Here is an 18,455-nt window from a genome sequence, read left to right as displayed (position 1 = left end):
GGGAGCGAGAAAGCAGAAAAGAAGGAATGAAAGCGGGACTTCCGGATGACTGGCCCATGCACAGCCCCGGGAGGCCCCCTCAGAGGTCACAGGTCACAGCTGGCTTCCCAGCCATAGGAAGAAGAGCTAGAAAACATAACTTCCTGGCTTCACTCTGCAGCTCAGGATGCCAGTCCTCTGCCCTCTGGAGCTTGGCCCTGTCAGCCAGCAGCTCTGTCCCACACTGCCCTCCCCGCCCCCCCGGACACACACACACACTGCCCGTTCCTTCCCATCAGCAACTGAACGTGCCCAACACCGTCCACCTTTAAACAAAGAAAAACAGACCCCTGAGCCCACGTCATCCTCTAGGGACCACTTCCCTCTATCCTCCTCCTTTAAAGGCCGTCGTCACGCGGACTCCCATCGTCACTCCCACTTCCACTGGGCTCGTCAGTCCACTCCAATCTTGCTCCTGGGCCTGGCACCAAGTTCACAGCCACCTCCACCTTCCAGTCTCATTTCACTCACCCTTTAGGCAACTTTGAAGCATCCACGTATGAGAAAAACAGCATGTACCACCCTCAGCGAACACCCGGCATCGACGAGAGTCATTATACAGGTGCAGTGGCATCGCAAGGACACACGAGACCCACCGCCCTCTGCCGGCAGCCGCCACTCCAAGACCAGAGAGCGAGGCCGTGGAACGGGGAGGGGGAGCAGGGGGGCGCGCTATTTCAGAGAGGAATGCAGGAATCAGGACAATAAATGAAGTTTGGCAAATCACCCTCAGCCCCTCGCCTAGGAGGCAGCTTCCCCTGACCTGGAGAGGAGCTAGAACATTAAATGTTCACGAGCAAACGCTGGGCATCGTCTACTTGAAGCGGCACCAGGGCCTGTGCCCATGTGAAAGTGGCTGTGCTGCCCAGGTCGGCGTCCACCTGGTGCCCAACCCTCGGGCTGCGCGGTCCCAGTGCCCAGTGTGACTGCGCAGGGACGGATCGCTCCCCAGCGGGTGGGACAGGCCGAGGTCTCGCCACCGCCCGCAGCGGCTCTAAGCAGCGGCTCCGAGCCTCTCCGCAGCCCAGCCACCGTCAAACACCTTACATTCCAGTTTGGATGTTGACTTCACACAAAACTCCGGATAAAAGCAAATCCCCTCATTGTCCTTGAACTTGGGGTCAGGCCTCTGGGGAACCAGCTGTGTATCTAGAAGAGTCCAGAGGTCAGCACAGCGAGACGATTCCAACTCTCCCGGAAAGGGCTTCCGGAGGAGCTCGGCCGCGTTCGTCCGGCGCGGAGGCTGGGTAATTGCCAGGCCGACCCTGGCGCCCCTTGCCCTGCTCACCTTCCACTGTAATGCACGCGCGGCATAATCATGAGATGTGCTTATTAATTTCACTCATTTGACACTGCGCCCCTCTGCCCTGAGCTCGATGTTAGGAGAAAATGATAGGGATGGATTCTGCTCCTGTCAGACTCACCCAGACTTTCAGAAAACCAGACGATCAAAGGCCATCTGCCACCCACCAGCAAGCATCCGAGACGACTCCACAGGCACCGGCAGAATGTGAAGGACACAGATCAGCGAAACGGCAGAGCACGAAGGTGGGAGACCCGCGCCTGGGGGGTGAGCCCAGCAGGAGCCCTCCCAGGAGGGCAACCCAGGGCCAGTCCCCCCAGAGATGGCGAGCGCTGGCCCTGCCCCGCCACGGCGTGCTGCTTCATATCTAATTCATCAAAAGGCACTGGCTGCTCAAATCGGGAACAGCTTTATTAGCTTCCTCAAGAGTTTTATGGCACGAAGCCATACCTAATGATTCTATTTTATGACAAGTTATACATTCAAACAGTGCTTTGAAGTCAGGCAGCAGGAAGACTCAAATCTTTGTCAAAAAAGATTCCCTCGTCCCTTCACGTTTAAAATGTTTATAAGCTTTCAAACAGCTGGGAAAGTAACGCGGAGCATTTTAACAGGCTGCTCCGCGCCCACAGGACCCAGTGCCGCTGACCCCTGCACCCCGCACCGTTCTCAGCGGGGGCTGATCCTGCCCCCCCACCCCTCAGCCTGGGGACACCTGGCAATTTCTGGACACGTTTTTGGTTGTCCAATTTGGGGGGTTGGTGCCACTGGCAACTGGTAGGTAGAGGCCAAGGAAGCTGCGAGACATCCTAGGACCACAGGACAGCCCCACAGCACAAAGGTATGTGACTGTCGGGCCCAAAACGTCCATCATGCCAAGGCTGAGAGACGCAGCCGCGGGGCTCCCTCGGGGCCAGGCCTGGCATCCCCACGCCTGGGAGCCAGACACTCGTCTCATCACCGCGGCAGGTTCCCATGCTGGCTGCCGAGGCCCTCCCTCTTTACGAGTCTTGGTACACCCTCCCAACGAACAAGAATAAAACGCTGCCCTAAACGAGAGGGAAGCGAGGCCACTTCGGGATCTCAGAACCAGGACCAGGGTCAGTGTCTACTACACCCTCCTGATGTTACTCTGCATTTTCTAAAGCTCCACCCAAATCGGAGTTTATTTATGGAAACAACAAAAGAACGAGTTCCGGCCATCAGTGCTACTGACCGCCACCGACATCTGCTGAAACGCGCGGCACGTTCCTGCCAGCGGTGGTGGGTCAGTCAGAGGCTGGGCTTGGGGAGGGGCAGGGGGGTCGGGTCCTGACCTGCCTCCAAGGACGAGACTCTGTCCCTTCACCTCCCGGAGCCCGGGTTCTCCTCAGCAGCAGAGATGCAGCCACTGGCCCTCCCAGCGCAGCTGTGAGCTCCATGAGCTGCTGGGAGGACACTGCTCTGGACGCGGTAAGAGCGGCACGATTGTATGTGACATGTATGTGACGTGTGTCCGTGGGGGACACTCTGTGACAATCGCCAAGGTCTTCCAGACACTTGGATCCTTTCATGCAATGTCACAACGAGAAGTGACCGGAAATCAATGAATCCAGCCCTTGGATTTTACAGGAGGTGAAAGTGAGCATCCCAGAGGTCAAGGGACTCGGCCAGGAACAGCCCAGACAGGCTCCGGCCCTCTGACTCCCAGTCCAGGACACTCCCCTGCCTGCCCACTGGTGCTCTCCCCCTCCCTGCTTAAGTTCCTAGAGGGAAGAAACATATCTTACACACAAGGTTCAGAGGGTCTTGAACACAGGAGGTAAACATCTGGTGAATCCGTGAACAAAAGGTACAAAGCGGAGTCCTGACTTACTACATCGTAGCCTGTCGGGGCGCGGTTCCGCGAAGCCACCACCCCCACGCCTGTGATGGGGTCCATGGGCGTCTCCGGCAAGGCTTCTGAAAGGTCTCTGACTTCAGGCATGGTGGACTTGTCCTGGTTCCGAAAAGGAAAAAGAAAGCACAGGATTCAAACTCAGCGCTTAACGTGAACAATGCAAAGTCTCACACAGATAGAACCGGACTCGCGGGGCCAATATCCTGAGCTGAGCTCCACTTCCTGAAAGAGCTAAAGGAGCCCTGACCCCACCAGATTCTTTCCTCGGAGCAAGAATTCAAAACATCACTGGCCTCCGCTTGTCTCAAGTTAGCCTTGAACACTGAGCTAACACAGTTAATGAGGGCTTGTCCCTGGTCTGAGTATGCATGTAATTTAAACTCAGACCCAAAGGCAAACCATTCTCAGATCTCCCCCCCAGCTGCCTGACTCTGAACAGACACCAGTAGCCTCTCTGAGGATAAGTCAGACTTGACTAAGTCTAACCCCACCTTGCATTTCCCTCCCTTGTACTATTTCCTACGGAGGTGCAGCCAAACCTACAGTCTCTGCCACAGCCAAGCGGGGCCGCGCAGCGGACAGAGCTTCGCAAACACGCCTGGAAGAAAGTCTCCCGGCATGGCGGCAAAGGAATGGTTCCAGTCCAGGCTCCACAGCCTGAGCGGCACCGAGTCTTGGTACTGACAGTCCCAGAGCTGCTGTGAGAGCCAAGAGTCACGTACAGGAAGGTCCTGGAGCGGTCCCTGGCACACAGTGGGCACTCAACTAAGAGCAGATAAGGCTGGTGGGGTTTGGGGTGCACATGCCCAGGGTAACTGACCAGAAACGTGGTAGGCATCACTCTCAAGAGGACTGGAAGGTCCCTTTTTTGTGTTTAATCCTGCAAGTCGTGGGCATTTACTCAAAGCTAAACACTAACAATGACCGCAGTTCTTGCTGGGCACTTGGGGAGAAAGGGAGGGGAAATGGAATTATTATTCTGCTGCTGACTGCCCCTTGATGTGACCAGAGGAGACAAGCAGTATATAGAGAGCACTGGGTCTGGGCAGCTGAGTGGCAGTGCACCAGAAAGCAAATAAAAAAGGTAACACCTTATGTAAATGACTTTTAGTACTTTTAAAAGGACAAGCCTTGAAAAAGAGCAAGTTAAATTCCACCTCCTTCTGCAACAATTAAGTTCCACTGGCTGCAGGTCTGCCAGATCTCTCAAGGATGGTTACTGCTTCTAAAGCAAACCGCACACCCTGCCTAACCTGGCAGGCAGGAGGAATATTCTTAGTTCTCAGCCGAGAATCAGAAAAGGCAGAGGCTATTAAAAAGGAGTTTGCCTCCTAAACAGGAACAACCAAAATGCTATATGCAAGTCCCCCATGTAATCAGCATCCAGGACCCCACAAAAGGCTCCGGAAACAGACTTAACACAATCTCCGATCAAGGTGTTTCCTAGCCTGGCAGCAGCTGCACTCTCGGCGTCTGTTTGTGACAAGAGCAAACCAAGTTATGCTTTACTAAAGTCTGCTGAAAACAAGCTCCTGGGAGCCCAGGGCAGGGCCCAGGATACCACGCTGCATCACTGCATCGTTCTCTCTGTTTAAAGTGTCATTCATCAGGTAGGGTTATCTGCATAAAGCACCGGGCTTAGTGCTCCCCACAGGAGGTTGAAAGTATATATTTACTGAATGAATGAGTGCCCACGCACGCCCCCAGTAAGAGAAGGTCTGTCATTAAATATCTGCACCAGCACAATCCCAAGCAAACACGGATCAAAAAGTATCTTCACTTGGAAAATCCCCTCTTATCGGTAACCTAACAACAACAATGCTGCAGTCTGCAAAATATGGGTACCTGCTGTTGGTTACCAAAATGCTTTGCAATTAACAACTCATTAACAGAATGTACGAATTCTACTAGTGCTGAAACATCACGCTGTGAATTTAATAAAGAACATGCGAGGTAAGTTTTTTCTTTATTAAGATAGTACTGCCTCTACTATCTGAGAGAGCAGGGGGGGGAGGTGAGCCTGGGAATAAAGAAGAAATATTCTATTTGCTGAGAGATTCGCGTCCTCGGGTTCCAATATCCTGCACGAGGCACTGATGACAATGGCTCCGCTCTGCTCGGCGCCGCTGTCAGGTGCGGGCGGACCCGGGTGGCGGGATGCGCTCCCAGAATGCACCGCGCAGCCCCGCAGCGGGTCCAAGATGGCCGCTCCCGGCCGAGCAGACAAAGGGCCTCGGCCGCGGGCGCAGCCCAGCCCGCAGGAGGGAGGCTGCTCCGTCGTCTGCGGAGCATCCCGCAGGCCGTCGGCTTTCCTTCCCGGCTGCTCACCCCGGGGATCCGGGCAGCCTTTGTGAAATGCAGACAAATGACGCCGCGGGGCGGGCCGAGGCCAGCGGGGCGGTGGAGGGAGCACCAGCGGCGGCGGAGGAAGCTGCTAATGAGAAACGCCCAAGACATCCACGGCGGAGCCCATCACTCAGAGCGCCGCCCTGAGTTACATATTTTCTGACTGCAAATTACTTTTAACAGCGCCTCCACCGTCACTTCAATTGACCTCCTAACAAAAGGCCATTTATTAACCGGCGCTCGCGTCTGCGGGCTGTGGAGCCTGGAGCTGGGGGGGTCACAGGCCAGGCCCCTGGGGGGTTGGGGGGGAGGCGTGGATGCCCTGCGAGGGGGCACATCTGCCGGGGAGGGCGAGGAGGCGCAGGGTGTTCAAAACCAGCATGAACCTGCCTTGCAAGAGGCCATGCTGGTCTAGAGCACGATCCCAGGGCCTACTCGCCACAACTCCCGGTTCGCCCTCAGCAGCTCCCCACCAGCATCCTCCATCTCTAACTGCACACCCCCCCCCTGCTGCACACACACACACCCCTGCTGCACACGCACGCCTGCTGCACACCCACCCCTGCTGCACACACACACACCCCTGCTGCACACACACACACCCCTGCTGCACACACACACACACCCCTGCTGCACACACACACACGCCTGCAGCACACACCCCCCTGCTGCACACACACACACCCCTGCTGCACGCACACACACCCCTGCTGCACACACACACACACCCCTGCTGCACACACACCCCTGCTGCACGCACACACACCCCTGCTGCACACACCCCCCCTGCTGCACACACCCCCCCTGCTGCACACGCACCCCTGCTGCACACACACACACACCTGCTGCACACGCACCCCTGCTGCACACACACACCCCTGCTGCACACACACGCACCCCTGCTGCACACACACGCACCCCTGCTGCACACACACACACACCCCTGCTGCACACGCACCCCTGCTGCACACACACACCCCTGCTGCACACACACACACCCCTGCTGCACACACACACCCCTGCTGCACACACACACACCCCTGCTGCACACACGCACCCCTGCTGCACACACACCCCTGCTGCACACACACACCCCTGCTGCACACACACACACACACCCCTGCTGCACACACACACACACACCCCTGCTGCACACGCACCCCTGCTGCACACACACACCCCTGCTGCACACACACACACCCCTGCTGCACACACCCCCCTGCTGCACACACACACACCCCTGCTGCACACACACACACCCCTGCTGCACACACCCCCCTGCTGCACACACACACACCCCTGCTGCACACACACACACCCCTGCTGCACACACACACACACCTGCTGCACACGCACCCCTGCTGCACACACACCCCTGCTGCACACACACACCCCTGCTGCACACGCACACCCCTGCTGCACACGCACCCCTGCTGCACACACACCCCTGCTGCACACACGCACCCCTGCTGCACACACACACCCCTGCTGCACACACACACCCGCTGCACACGCACCCCTGCTGCACACACACACCCCTGCTGCACACACACACCCTGCTGCACACCTCCCCCCGCTGCACACACCCCCCTGCTGCACACGCACACCCCTGCTGCGTGCGTGTACAGAGCCCTGCGATCCTCACGAAGCTTTCTCAGGCTGCTTCTCCACCGATGCCCACACCAAACCTGGGAGGTGGCTGGGTTGCATTGTCCCTATGGTACAGGAGGGCAAGCTGAGGCCTGGCGTTCTGACACCATGCAGCTGGCAGAGGCAGAGCCTAACAGGACCTCTGCCCTCCTTCCCCGCCAGGTCTGCTTCCCATGACACTGTGCCGAGGGACGCCGCCATCCCATCCCATATCGGACTGGAAAACCAGTTTCGACACTAATTATAGTAAAAATGGAAAGCTCTTCTTCCTCTGGCCATAGCCCAGTAAGTGAAGCAGGGGGAGAGAAGTACAGCAAGATAAAAGTAACGTGGGATTAATTTCCCTCGGACCTCGTTTCAAGATTCAGCATCTCCCTCATAAATAATTTACAACAATAAAAATGAGCTAAGGCCGTGTTTGTGTAGGGCGGAGGTAAATTTAGGCCTAATGAGGGAGATCCGAGCGCTGCACAGAGGGACGAGGTTGATGCATGGTGCGGTGCGAGCGATCGACAGCACACAGGGGCTCCATTACAGCGGCAAGTCGCAGACCAGCGGGGGGAGGGAGCAATCTGAGAAACTTCTACCATCCTGGCTGTGGCTGCAAGGAGGGTCTCTACGGCGAAAGCCAAAGTGGACCCAGAACTTCAGATGGCAACAGATGTTGAAATTACTGAGCATCACGGGACAGAGCCGACATGAAACTAAGTAGTTTCTCAGTAAATGCCAGGTAAGGATGAAGGTGGTGGCAGCACCTGGGAGTTGGGTCTGCTCTTGGGCATGGAGAGAGTGCGGTGGCAACACTGACCTTGAGCTTATCCTCCTAATTGAACTCCTGGGCCATCTGGTCCCAAGCCCCATCCCAATCTCTACCTTCAGCGCCCAGGCAGCCTCTGCTAGATCATTTGCAAGTCGGGGGGGCTGCAGAGCTGGGCTCTGGGCAGCTGTTCCTGTATTCTGCAAGGTGGGAGTGCGTGTGTGCATGTGTGTGTGTGTGTGTGTGTGTGTGTGTGTGTGCGTGCGCGCGCACATGCATTGCATATACATACTAGGACCAGCGGGGTCCCGTTAGGGTGAGGTGTGTTTTCCAAGCCAGAGGATTCTTTCCATGCCATGCCGGATGGATACGATGCGACAACACAGGGCGGAGGAAGAAAACCGCTTCCTGCTTCTGCCTGCAATGCTGCAAACAGTGCCTGGGGGAGGCCCCAGCTCCCAGCACTGCAGCACCTCGCCAATGCTGTCATCCCAGGTTCACAGAGAAATGAACTTTAACTATAAAGCCCCTTCATACAGACAGCACACTGCTCCCTTGTAGCTGATCAAAGAATCACTACAACAGTTTGCTTAATCCCTAAAAGTCAGCAGTGCTGGGCTTAACTGATGCTGAACATTGTTTCAGAATCAAAGGCGTGCCTCCCGGCCCCAGTCTGGGAGAAAACTAAGCTACTGTATCACAGTTGAAAACTCAGGGGAACTTTGATATCATCTCTGTTTAATTTCCCCGGCCCCGTGAGCCTGGGGTTTATCTCATTTTATCAACTCCTGTACTGAAATCAAACCCCAACTAACAGAGCTCAGACCTCTCTCCACTGAGGCCCCTTTAGCAGCGGGGTGGGGTGCAGGCTGAGGAGTTTAAAGATGGGGGACAACACTGCAGGGGGCCGGGAGCGGGGCCTTCAAAGGAGGAGCAGCAGGACCCCCGATGTGGCTTCCCTGCAGCTCAGAAGCAGCTCCAGCCAGCACTGCCCGCAAGGCTGAGGCGTGACTCGCACACAACTTTTGAGGAGAGTAATTTCAAACTATTTGGGGGGCGGGGAGACGGGGGGGGGTGCGGGGGGAAGAGGCCGGTTAAATTGGGCTACTGTAATCGAAATGACAAAAACAGTGGGTTAATTAAGTCCCCACAGAAGGATGAAATTGCGATCAGCTTGTTTGAAATCCAAAGTCAAGGGCACAAAAGACATCAAGTGTCTGCCCACAGCGGCCAGCTTGCAGGGCCGAGAAGAGCAGTGTATAAGTATTTTACTCGCGGTGGGAAACGGCCTGAGAGCAGGGTCTCACTACTGAGAGACCGCCAGCTTTGCCTGCCTCCCAGGGGCAGTGGGGGTCTGCAGGAATCCATGCCCCTGTCTGTTGCCCAGGATAACGGGTATCTTTCTGCTGGTAAACTTAAGCAGGGCGCAGAAGGACACGGCCCACCCCACGAGAGGGAGCCCGTGGCCAGGCTTCACCGATGCACCCCTCAACACACACACGGGGCCACCTCCCTTACAGCCAAGGTGCAGAGACCTACCTCCATGCAGCACCCGGCGAGTGGCCAGCCTGCTCTCAGGGGACGGTGCACAGGCTGACGGGCGTCACTGTGGACTCAGGATAGCATCCTGGTGCTTCCTGCACTCTGGTCTGGATCACTTATCTAGAGACCAGTCAGAAGCCAAGTCACTCTGACAAGTGCTGTTGAGTGTGGTCTGGTAGCAACAGCCACAGGCTACTGGGAAGGCTGCTAAGATACTGGGAAGCGAAAGCAAATATTTTCCTAAGCATACCTTGATCAAAGAATTTTCCAGCTCAGGCACTAACAATGGCAAGCACTTCCTTTCCCCCAGTAAAGGTCTGCTGCTTCCAATAGAAGAATCTGGTGTAGAAACACATCCACGCCATCTGACCTATGATTAGATTTATATTAACCACTTGATCACCACACAGATTTCCTATAAACCACGTGAGGCAGGCCGGGGGTTCAGGTTGCGGCAGCCCAGCACAGTACAGTGCTAGATCCCGGAATTCACTCCAAAAATAAACCCGGGATCAAGTTCTACAGCACTGCAGCGGCCCAAGTCCTGCCCCTCCCAAGCCTGACTCTGCAAAACTGGGGCTCCTGGTGCTGGTGGAGGGAGTGGCATTCTCCAGAACACTTGAGCCCTGCACCGACTTGCCCACATGACTGCAAGTGAGGGTTGTCCTGCCCACTCCCTTCAGGTCATGAAACTATCCCAGGACGCCCCAGAGCAACGCTCTCTTGATCTTCAGTGACACGAGTCACCCCTTGCCCTGAAGGCTACAGTGTCTGCCGAGAAAAATAATGCCAATTCATCGCAACACCAGGCACATGGGCCCCCAGGCCAGAATCATCAGGACACATGGCGTCAGGTCGCCAGGCCCGCCATCACCACCACCGCCCCCTCTCTGACTTTCACATGGATGTTGAGAGTTTCCTTGCATACATTTGGGCATTTAATCATTCTACCCGTATGCTGATGACTTCCAAAATACCTCCCGAAGCTAGGTGTGTATCTAGTGTCTGTCACCAACTGCCTGTCCCATGAGTACCTCAGACTCGCGGGCCTTGTCGTCCTCCCCTTGGAGGGGCTCCCACACTCCCAGAACCTATCAGGACCCGATGCAGAGCAGTCAGCCCACAAACACGGAGGGAGCGCCTTGGCGCTGAGCACGGAGGGCGGGTGTGCACTGATGGGGACGGGAAACCCAGCACTCCGGAGCAGGAGTCCCCAAACGCGAGCCTAAGAGTCACCTGGAGGGTTTGTTAGAACAGAGTCTTGAACCCACTCCCAGGTACTGAGTCAACATGTGCAGGAGGGAGCCCGAGAAGCTGCATTTCTAACAAGCCCCGGGGATGCTCAAACAGCGGGCCCACAGCTGGCCAATAACAACTCTGAAGACGGCAGGTGTTGATGGGGTGTTTGATGACTGACTGACTGAGTGAACAAATGAATGGAGAGGCCCTGAAGGTCATCACCCACGAGGAACAGCCTCAGAATGGGAGCCCGTCGCCCCCTCTGCAGCACAGGTCCCCTCATTCCTTCCCATGACACTCCCCCCACCATTCCAAACCTGGGACACACCTTCCACTCGGCCCCAAACGTCCCCAACGGCCCAGCCAGACAGGTGCTGTCACTGAGTATCGTGGTGCAGTCCAAGCACACGGTCAGTGCACATACATGTGCACACGTGAACACACACCCTCGTCACTCAGGTTATAACACACTTTCCCTAGAAGAATGTAAGTTGTTCCAAGGTGCTATGTTCACCAGGGCCTGACTCACAGTGGGTACTCAATAAATGGTTATGGATGGATGGATGGATGGATGGATGGATGGATAGATAGATAGATAGATAGATAGATAGAAGGAAGGTGGATGAATGAAGTTCCTACCATCCCCTCAAGATCACCCATGTTTCACTGGGTAAAGGAGGGCACCAGCAGCCCATGCAGGACAAACAGCACAACTGCAGGACGGCCACCTGCAGCGGAAGGGAGGCCCGGCAGCACTCTCTGCAGTTTCAGTTCACGCCGCTGGACCAGGGCCTGGCAGTGGCCGGCGGGGCTCCCGGCTGCCTGCACAGAAGACTCGCCATGGAGTCTGTAAGGACTACAGCTGCCCATCCCAACCCCCGGGTTCTGATTTAACTGGTCTGGGGCCGAGACTGGACTGTGCCACTGTGCCGGGGGATACAGTGACAAATAGAAAGGGATAGCCAATGAGGGGACCCTGGCTTCTGCCTGGTGAGCCATGGAGACGCGACGGAAGAGCTGCCACTCCAGCGGCCTCCCTGGAAGAGGGAGCGCGCATGTGGAGAAGAGAAGGGACCACAGGCAGAAGGCGTGGCATCAGCAGCAGTGTGAGCAAACGCGGACGGTTGGGGGAACTCTGACTAGCAGATGGGCTCTGAAACAAGCCTATGAAATGTTTAAACCAACCAACAAACAAAACAGTCTGCACGTCTCTGCTCTTTCTCAGGTCTAAGCAATGACACAGGCCTACAGGAAGGAGTACCCAATGGCCCAAAGGGAAAAATTGCCAAGTCTTCCGTCCATCCTCTCTTGTAACTGAATGCTTCTCAAATCCATGCCACTTCCTGCAGACCCCCAGGGGGCCTCCTTATGCTATTAGCTCCGTGGGAGAATGGGAGGTAAAGGAGAGGAATGAAAAGGCTGCAAGCTTCGGAGTCAGAGGGACCCAAGTTTGAATGCCAGCCCTGACACGTACTTACAGCTGTGTGGCCCCAGGCAAGTTAACTAAACTGGGCCTAAGTTTCCATCCCTATAAAACTGGGATATGAAATAATACTATTTTCTCTGCAGCGTTATAATATATATAAAGAACTTGCAGAACTTGTATAAAAAGATACACACAATCCACAGTGAAAAAGACAATTTACAGATTGGAGAAACATTTGCAAACAATATATCTGATAAGGGATTAAAATCTAAATCTACAAAGAACTCCTATAACTCAACAACAACAATAACAACAACAAAAACCCTGAAATGATTAAATGAAAAACCAGGCAAAGGACTGGACTAAACATTTCTTCAAAGGTGACATACAATGGCCAACACGCACATGAAAGGATGTCCAACATCACTAATCAGTAGGGAAATGTAAACCAAGGGCACAATGAGATATCTCCTCATGTCAACAGGATGGCTAGTATCAAAAACCAACAAATCGGTGTTGGCGAGGATGTGGTGGAAATGAAAATGCAGCTGTTGGGGAAAGCAGTATGGTGATTCCTCAAAAAATTTTAATAGAATTTCTATGTGATCTGGCAATTACACTGGGGATATACCCAAATAACTGAAAACGTGGTCTCGAAGAGATATTTGTACATCCATGTTCCTAGTGACACTATTCACAAGAGCAAAAAGGTGACAGCAACCCAAGTGTCCAGGACAAAGGAATGGATAAGCAAAATGTGGTATATCCATACAATGCAGTATTTATTCGGTGTTAAAAGAGGAAATTGTGACACATGCTACGATATGAATGACCCTTAAGACGTTAGGTTAAGTGAAATAAACCAGTCACAAAAGTTTAAATACTTATATGATGCATTCAGTAGTCAAATTCATAGAAATAGAAAGTAGAATGGTAGTTGCCTGGGGCTGGAGGAGGAGAAATTTCAAGAGTATAGAGTTTCAGTTTCTCAAGCTGAAAAAGTTTCAGAGATTAGCTGCACAACATGAATGTACTTAATGCCACTGATCTGTACAGTTAAAAGTGATTAGGATGGCCCTAGCTGGTTTGGCTCAGTGGATAGAGCGTTGGCCTGTGGATTAAAGGGTCCTGAGTTCGATTCCAGCCAGGGGCACATGTCTGAGTTACGGGCTCAAACCCAGTGTGGATCAATGATTCTCACCATTGATGTTTCTATCTCTCCCTTCCTTGCTGAAATCACTTAAAAATAAACAAATAAATAAATAAATAAATGGTGAAAAAAAGATTTTTAAAAAATGATTAGGATGGCAAATTTTACGTTATGTATATTTTACAACTTTTTAAAGAAAGCATCTATAGCCCTGGCTGGTGTGCTCAGTTGGTTGGAGCATCTTCCCAGATATGGAAAGGTTACGGGTTTGATTCTTGGTCAGGGCATATACCTCGGTTGCGGGTTCAATCCCAGGTCGGGGTGTGTGCAGGAGGTAACCAATCAATGTGTGTCTCTCACATCGATGTTTTTCTTTCTCTCCCTTGCCCTCTCTCTTAAAAAATATAAACAAAGATATCCTCAGGTGAGAATTCAAACAAAAACACACATCGTGAATTGTGGTTTCCAATGTCAATAGGCCTCAGTACAACCCGGACTTTGTTTCAAACAGGCAGATTTGGGGGCCCCATCCCAGGTATTCCGATTCCGGGTCTCGATTTGACATCCTGGAGTCTGCATTTTCCTAAACATCCTATGATGTTTAGCTCATTATGTATTCATTTATATATCTCTCCTGAAGGTCAAGGGATATTCTTTGAACACTTTGCTTTATTGATCAGTATCCTGGTTGTTTTTTTAAAGTAAGTGTGTGTGTGTGTGTGTGTGTGTGTGTGTGTGTGTGTGTGATGACCTGGTGTTGTTGGCTCTAGCCACAGGCTCAGCAAGTTGGCCCTCCAGTCCTCAGGCAAGTGTGGCCCACAAAGCTCCAGTATGTCACCCCTGGGATCCAGGTGCGCGGGCCTCTCCCTTTACAGCCTGGACAAGCTCTGCATCTCCCCACAAGTGTATCCCGTAACCAACCACATGGCCACACGACGACCCCAACAAGGAGCTGGTGGCAAGCACACCCTGCAGCGAGTGCCTCTACTTCCCAAGCAGCTGGGGAGAGATAGATCTGCTGTGGGCAACCCCCTGCAAACAGCACAGACGATCCAGAGAAACCACAACCCCCGCGGGCAGCCCGGCAAGCACAGACCCAGGAGAGCCCCTGGGCCAGTGAAACGTCCGCCAGGGAGAGCCTCCGAGTGAGCAAGAACCATGAGCAAGAACCGCCTGGGGGAGAGGCAGCTCCTCAAGGAACCCAGGCCTCCCTCCCACAGCCTCACAAGCAAAGGAGACTCTGTGCTCAACCGCAGCCCGCTAAACACAGTGTTCCCAGCCCACCACGTCCAGCCATGTAGTCATTTGTGATCTTCGTCATCATAATAGCACCTCTGACATTTCCCACGTTCACTCCAACACCATCATTACTTTCCAGTGTGGCAAGGATACGCTCTTTCGGCATGAAGCATGCAGTTCTTCAACCTGCGAGGGCGGAGGGGCCTGGACGTCTGGATTCGGAGGCCCTAGAACAGTGATGGCGAACCTTCTGAGCTCGGCGTGTCAGCATTTTGAAAAACCCTAACTTAACTCTGGTGCCGTGTCACATACAGAAATGTTTTGATATTTGCAACCATAGTAAAACAAAGATTTATATTTTTGATATTTATTTTATATATTTAAATGCCATTGAACAAAGAAAAATCAACCAAAAAAATGAGTTCGCGTGTCACCTCTGACACACATGTCATAGGTTCGCCATCACTGCCCTAGAAGCTGATCTGCTGTGAAACCCAGATCAACGTGCATCCCCAACCCCACCCCTTCCAAGGCCCTGAGAGGGGATCCCGCAATACGTATGATCATGCAGTGTTTGTCAAATGTACTAAAGGGAGATAGTCTTGTATTTCTTTTTCTTACAGCCACTCCCCCCACACGCATATTGTTTCAATGGCAGACCCACAAAACCGGGGTCTGTCCCCGAATCCCACTTAAATTTATCGAGGACCCACATCCTCCACAACGTCGCATGCACTCACGTACATTAGCTCATTCAGCCTGGCGGGGTAGGATTTATTCTTAAGTCACTTTATCAAATAAGGAAGTAGGGACTCAGAGAGGTTCCGTGACTTGCCTAGAGCCATGAGTGGCAAACTGCGGCTCGCGAGCCACATGCGGCTCTTTGGCCCCTTGAGTGTGGCTCTTCCTAAGCCTTAGGAGTACCCTAATTAAGTTAATAACAATATACCTACCTATATAGTTTAAGTTTAAAAAATTTGGCTCTCAAAAGAAATTTCAATTGTTGTTCTGTTGACATTTGGCTCTGTTGACTAATGAGTTTGCCAACCACTGGCCTAGGGTCACCTGAGTTCCAGGAGGTACGGGGAAATCCAAATCCAAGCCCCTAAATTCAAGCCCAGTGTTCTTTCTACTCTACCATCCCTTCCAGGTTGCCCTGAGAAGAGCTAAATAATAACTAGAAAGGCATTCAGAAAAAAGAAAAATGAAGCTACTCTTCTGATTAATCAGTTAACAAACCCTTGGTAATATCCACTAACTTTTATTGACCTGCGGCAGGCATGAAGCTAAGCGCGTCTCTTGTCACATCTCATTTAATTCTCACCCTAATCCTGTGAGGAGAACGAGCATCGCCAGCCTCACTCTACAGGCGAGGCAACTGCGGCTCAGAAAAGTTCACGCATTTGCCCAAGAACACGCAGCGAGTAGGAAAGCCAAGGTTTCCAACGGGGCCTATTTCGAACTAGCACCTTGCACCTAACATGCACGGCGCACTATTGCAGCTGGAGTGGGGAGAGCGCACCAGCTGGATGCAGGCAGGGCAGGGCACATGCCTTCAGCATCCATCAGGAGTGTGGCCAAGAAGCTGGAAGGAAGGAAGGAAACATGTGGACGAGCGAAGACGCTTCTAGGCTCAAGTGAACCCGTAATTGCCATGTCAGCGGCGTCACCTGGGTCCAGGGGCCCAGGTCCCAGCAGAGGCCCTGTCTCTCGGAGGCCCCACTGAAATATTCTATGTGTGGCACCGCGTCCCAGGGCGCCCGGCACGATTTCTGGAGGGCAGGAGAGGTGTCACGCATCTCCGGGCGCTCCCCTCCCGGGCGCCCGGAGGTTTCCAGCGAGTCTGGGCTTCCACGGGGCTTATCTCCTGACTTTTCTCAGGCTTCTCTGGTGCAGCTGATAAGATGTCCGAGCCCCGTGAAAACGAGATGAGACCCAGCCAGCTGTCGGGAAATGCACAATGAGATTCTACTGAGAAGGAACCACCAGAGACAAAGGCCGCTGAGGAGGCACCGGCCTGCCGTCTGCTTTTGTGGCAGAAAAATCCGAGTGGGCGCTGCTTCTTGATGGGGGCGGGAGCGGAGAAGGGGCAACGGCCATTTGCCTTCTGCCCCACGCCCGCCCGGCTGAAGAGGCTGCCGAGGGGCAGGGGGCACAGGGTCACGGCTTTGATTTGGGGAAAGTGATGTGTTGGAAACAAAGAGGACAAAGGTGCTCAGGGGTCTGCCTGTCTGGGGGACCTGTGTCCCCCCCCCACCCCCTGGCGCTAGGCCATAGCTCTGGTCCCATCCCCTTGCCCTCGAGCCTCACTTGAGCTGGAGCGCCCATGGGGTGCTCATCAGGGTGAGCACCCCGGGTCTCCGGCGCCCAGGCCCGGCGCTCATCTTGCAGACAGGTGCCCTGGCTCCCGGGTGCCCGGGTCACAGAGGAGGCCACACCCCAGACGCCGCCCGAGGCTCAGGTGCAAGCAGGGCTGCACCCACGTGACTCCAGGGAGCTGGACCCTAGGCCGGGCCGGTCAGACCGCGGTCCGCAGGCGGGGCCCGGGCCCGGGCACAGGTGAGCCGCCTCCCCTCCCTCCCACCCGCCGGCCGGGCTCCGGGGAGGCGCCCTGCCCGGCCCTGGGCGCTGCGCCCTCGGTGCCGAGCTCCCGCCGCCTGCGCGCTGCAAGGCCGAGCGCACGGGAAGCCGCGGCGCAGGGCCGGGCAGCGGCCGCAGGGCCTGTCCCCGCGCGGGCCGGGCACCGAGCCCGCAGGCCTCCGTGCGCTCGCTCCGCCCGCCCGCCCGCCCCTCGGCCCGGGGCCCGCGCCCGCCCGCCCGCCGGGGCCGCCGGGCCGGCTCGCCCAGCCCCCGCCGCCCGGCCGCGCGGCCTCACTTAACTGTTCCCCGCTGGGGCGGCGGCGGGTCCCGGCTCCGTCTCACGCAGAAGCAGCTTCTCATCGCCCGGGCGGCGCGGGAGGGGCCGGGCCGGGGCCCAGGCGGCGGGGCCGGCGCCGCAGCTCGAGCGCGAGCCTCCCCGGCAGCGGCGGGGGCGGGGCGCGGCCTGGCGGCGGCGACCACGGCGGCGGCGCTCCCCGCGCGGGCCGGGCTGCGGGCCTCCCGGCGGCGCCCCAGGCTGGCTCGGGCGGGAGCGGGGAGTGGGAAGCCGGGGACTCGCGTCCGGAGCCCGCGCCGCCGCGCCGCCTCCCCGCCGCCCGGCCGCCCCCCGCCTGCCGGCGGCCCCGTGCAGCCCCGACCCCCAGGAGCCCGGGACCCGGCGGCCCCTCCCCCACGCCGGCCTCGCCGCGGACCCGCACCGCGGGGCTCCCCTCGGCCTGGCGGTGCCCTGGAGCAGCCCAGCGCGCTGCCTCCTCCCCCGGAACCCCCCGGCCTCCTGGAGCCTTGGAGAACCGTGCACACACCGCACACACCCGCACCCCACTCCCCCGCGCCCCCACATACACACACACACACACACACACACACACACACACACACACACGCACAACACGCACGCACACAGGGGCACCTGGCCCACCCAGCCCTCTAGGCTTTAGAAACCCAGGCCAGTTCTTGGCTCCGCTCACTCCAGTCCCGGGCACCCTACAGCCCCACCTGACCCTGCGCAAGCTTCGTCAGACCCCAGAGCCCACGGTTCACCCCAGGCCTCCAAACAGACCCCCATCTCCCAGCAATTGTCCACATGCCCATACGCTGGGCCAATGATTTACCCACGCAGGCCCGGAGCCAGCCTCAGGGAAGCATCTAGAACAGGTTCCTATAAGGCCCACGGAATCATTTGGTCTGGCCCTGCCAAGGCGTTAGGGGTGAGTTAGTTAAACGTTTGACCAAATACAGCAGGCTAATTTTTAAGGTGATAATTTTTTTTGGCCCTTGGCAGAAGAA

The 18,455-nt window shown here is 55.5% G+C and overlaps 1 protein-coding gene across 2 annotated transcripts in view; it reads right to left on the bottom strand.

The window, feature by feature from the left end:
* The window catches only part of MVB12B (multivesicular body subunit 12B), a 141,722-nt gene extending 124,056 nt beyond the window's left edge, over positions 1-17,666 (bottom strand). The window contains exons 1-2 of one of the 2 annotated variants that reach the window (XM_059658051.1): positions 17,451-17,666; positions 3,198-3,320 (exon numbers count right to left, since the gene is read on the bottom strand). In XM_059658051.1, the coding sequence (XP_059514034.1) occupies positions 3,198-3,320; positions 17,451-17,510 (183 nt within the window). In that variant the 5' untranslated portion in view covers positions 17,511-17,666. Of the gene's footprint in view, positions 1-3,197; positions 3,321-9,513; positions 9,535-17,450 lie in introns of those variants that run through there. The other variant, XM_059658052.1, reaches the window with a different exon arrangement.
* Positions 17,667-18,455: the final 789 nt, after the last annotated feature.

The sequence above is a fragment of the Myotis daubentonii genome, chromosome 11 (assembly GCF_963259705.1).
Source record: "Myotis daubentonii chromosome 11, mMyoDau2.1, whole genome shotgun sequence".
Lineage (NCBI taxonomy): Eukaryota > Metazoa > Chordata > Mammalia > Chiroptera > Vespertilionidae > Myotis > Myotis daubentonii.
The sequence above is the reverse complement of the archived record's forward strand: the minus strand, read 5'-3'. Positions and strand labels throughout refer to the sequence as shown.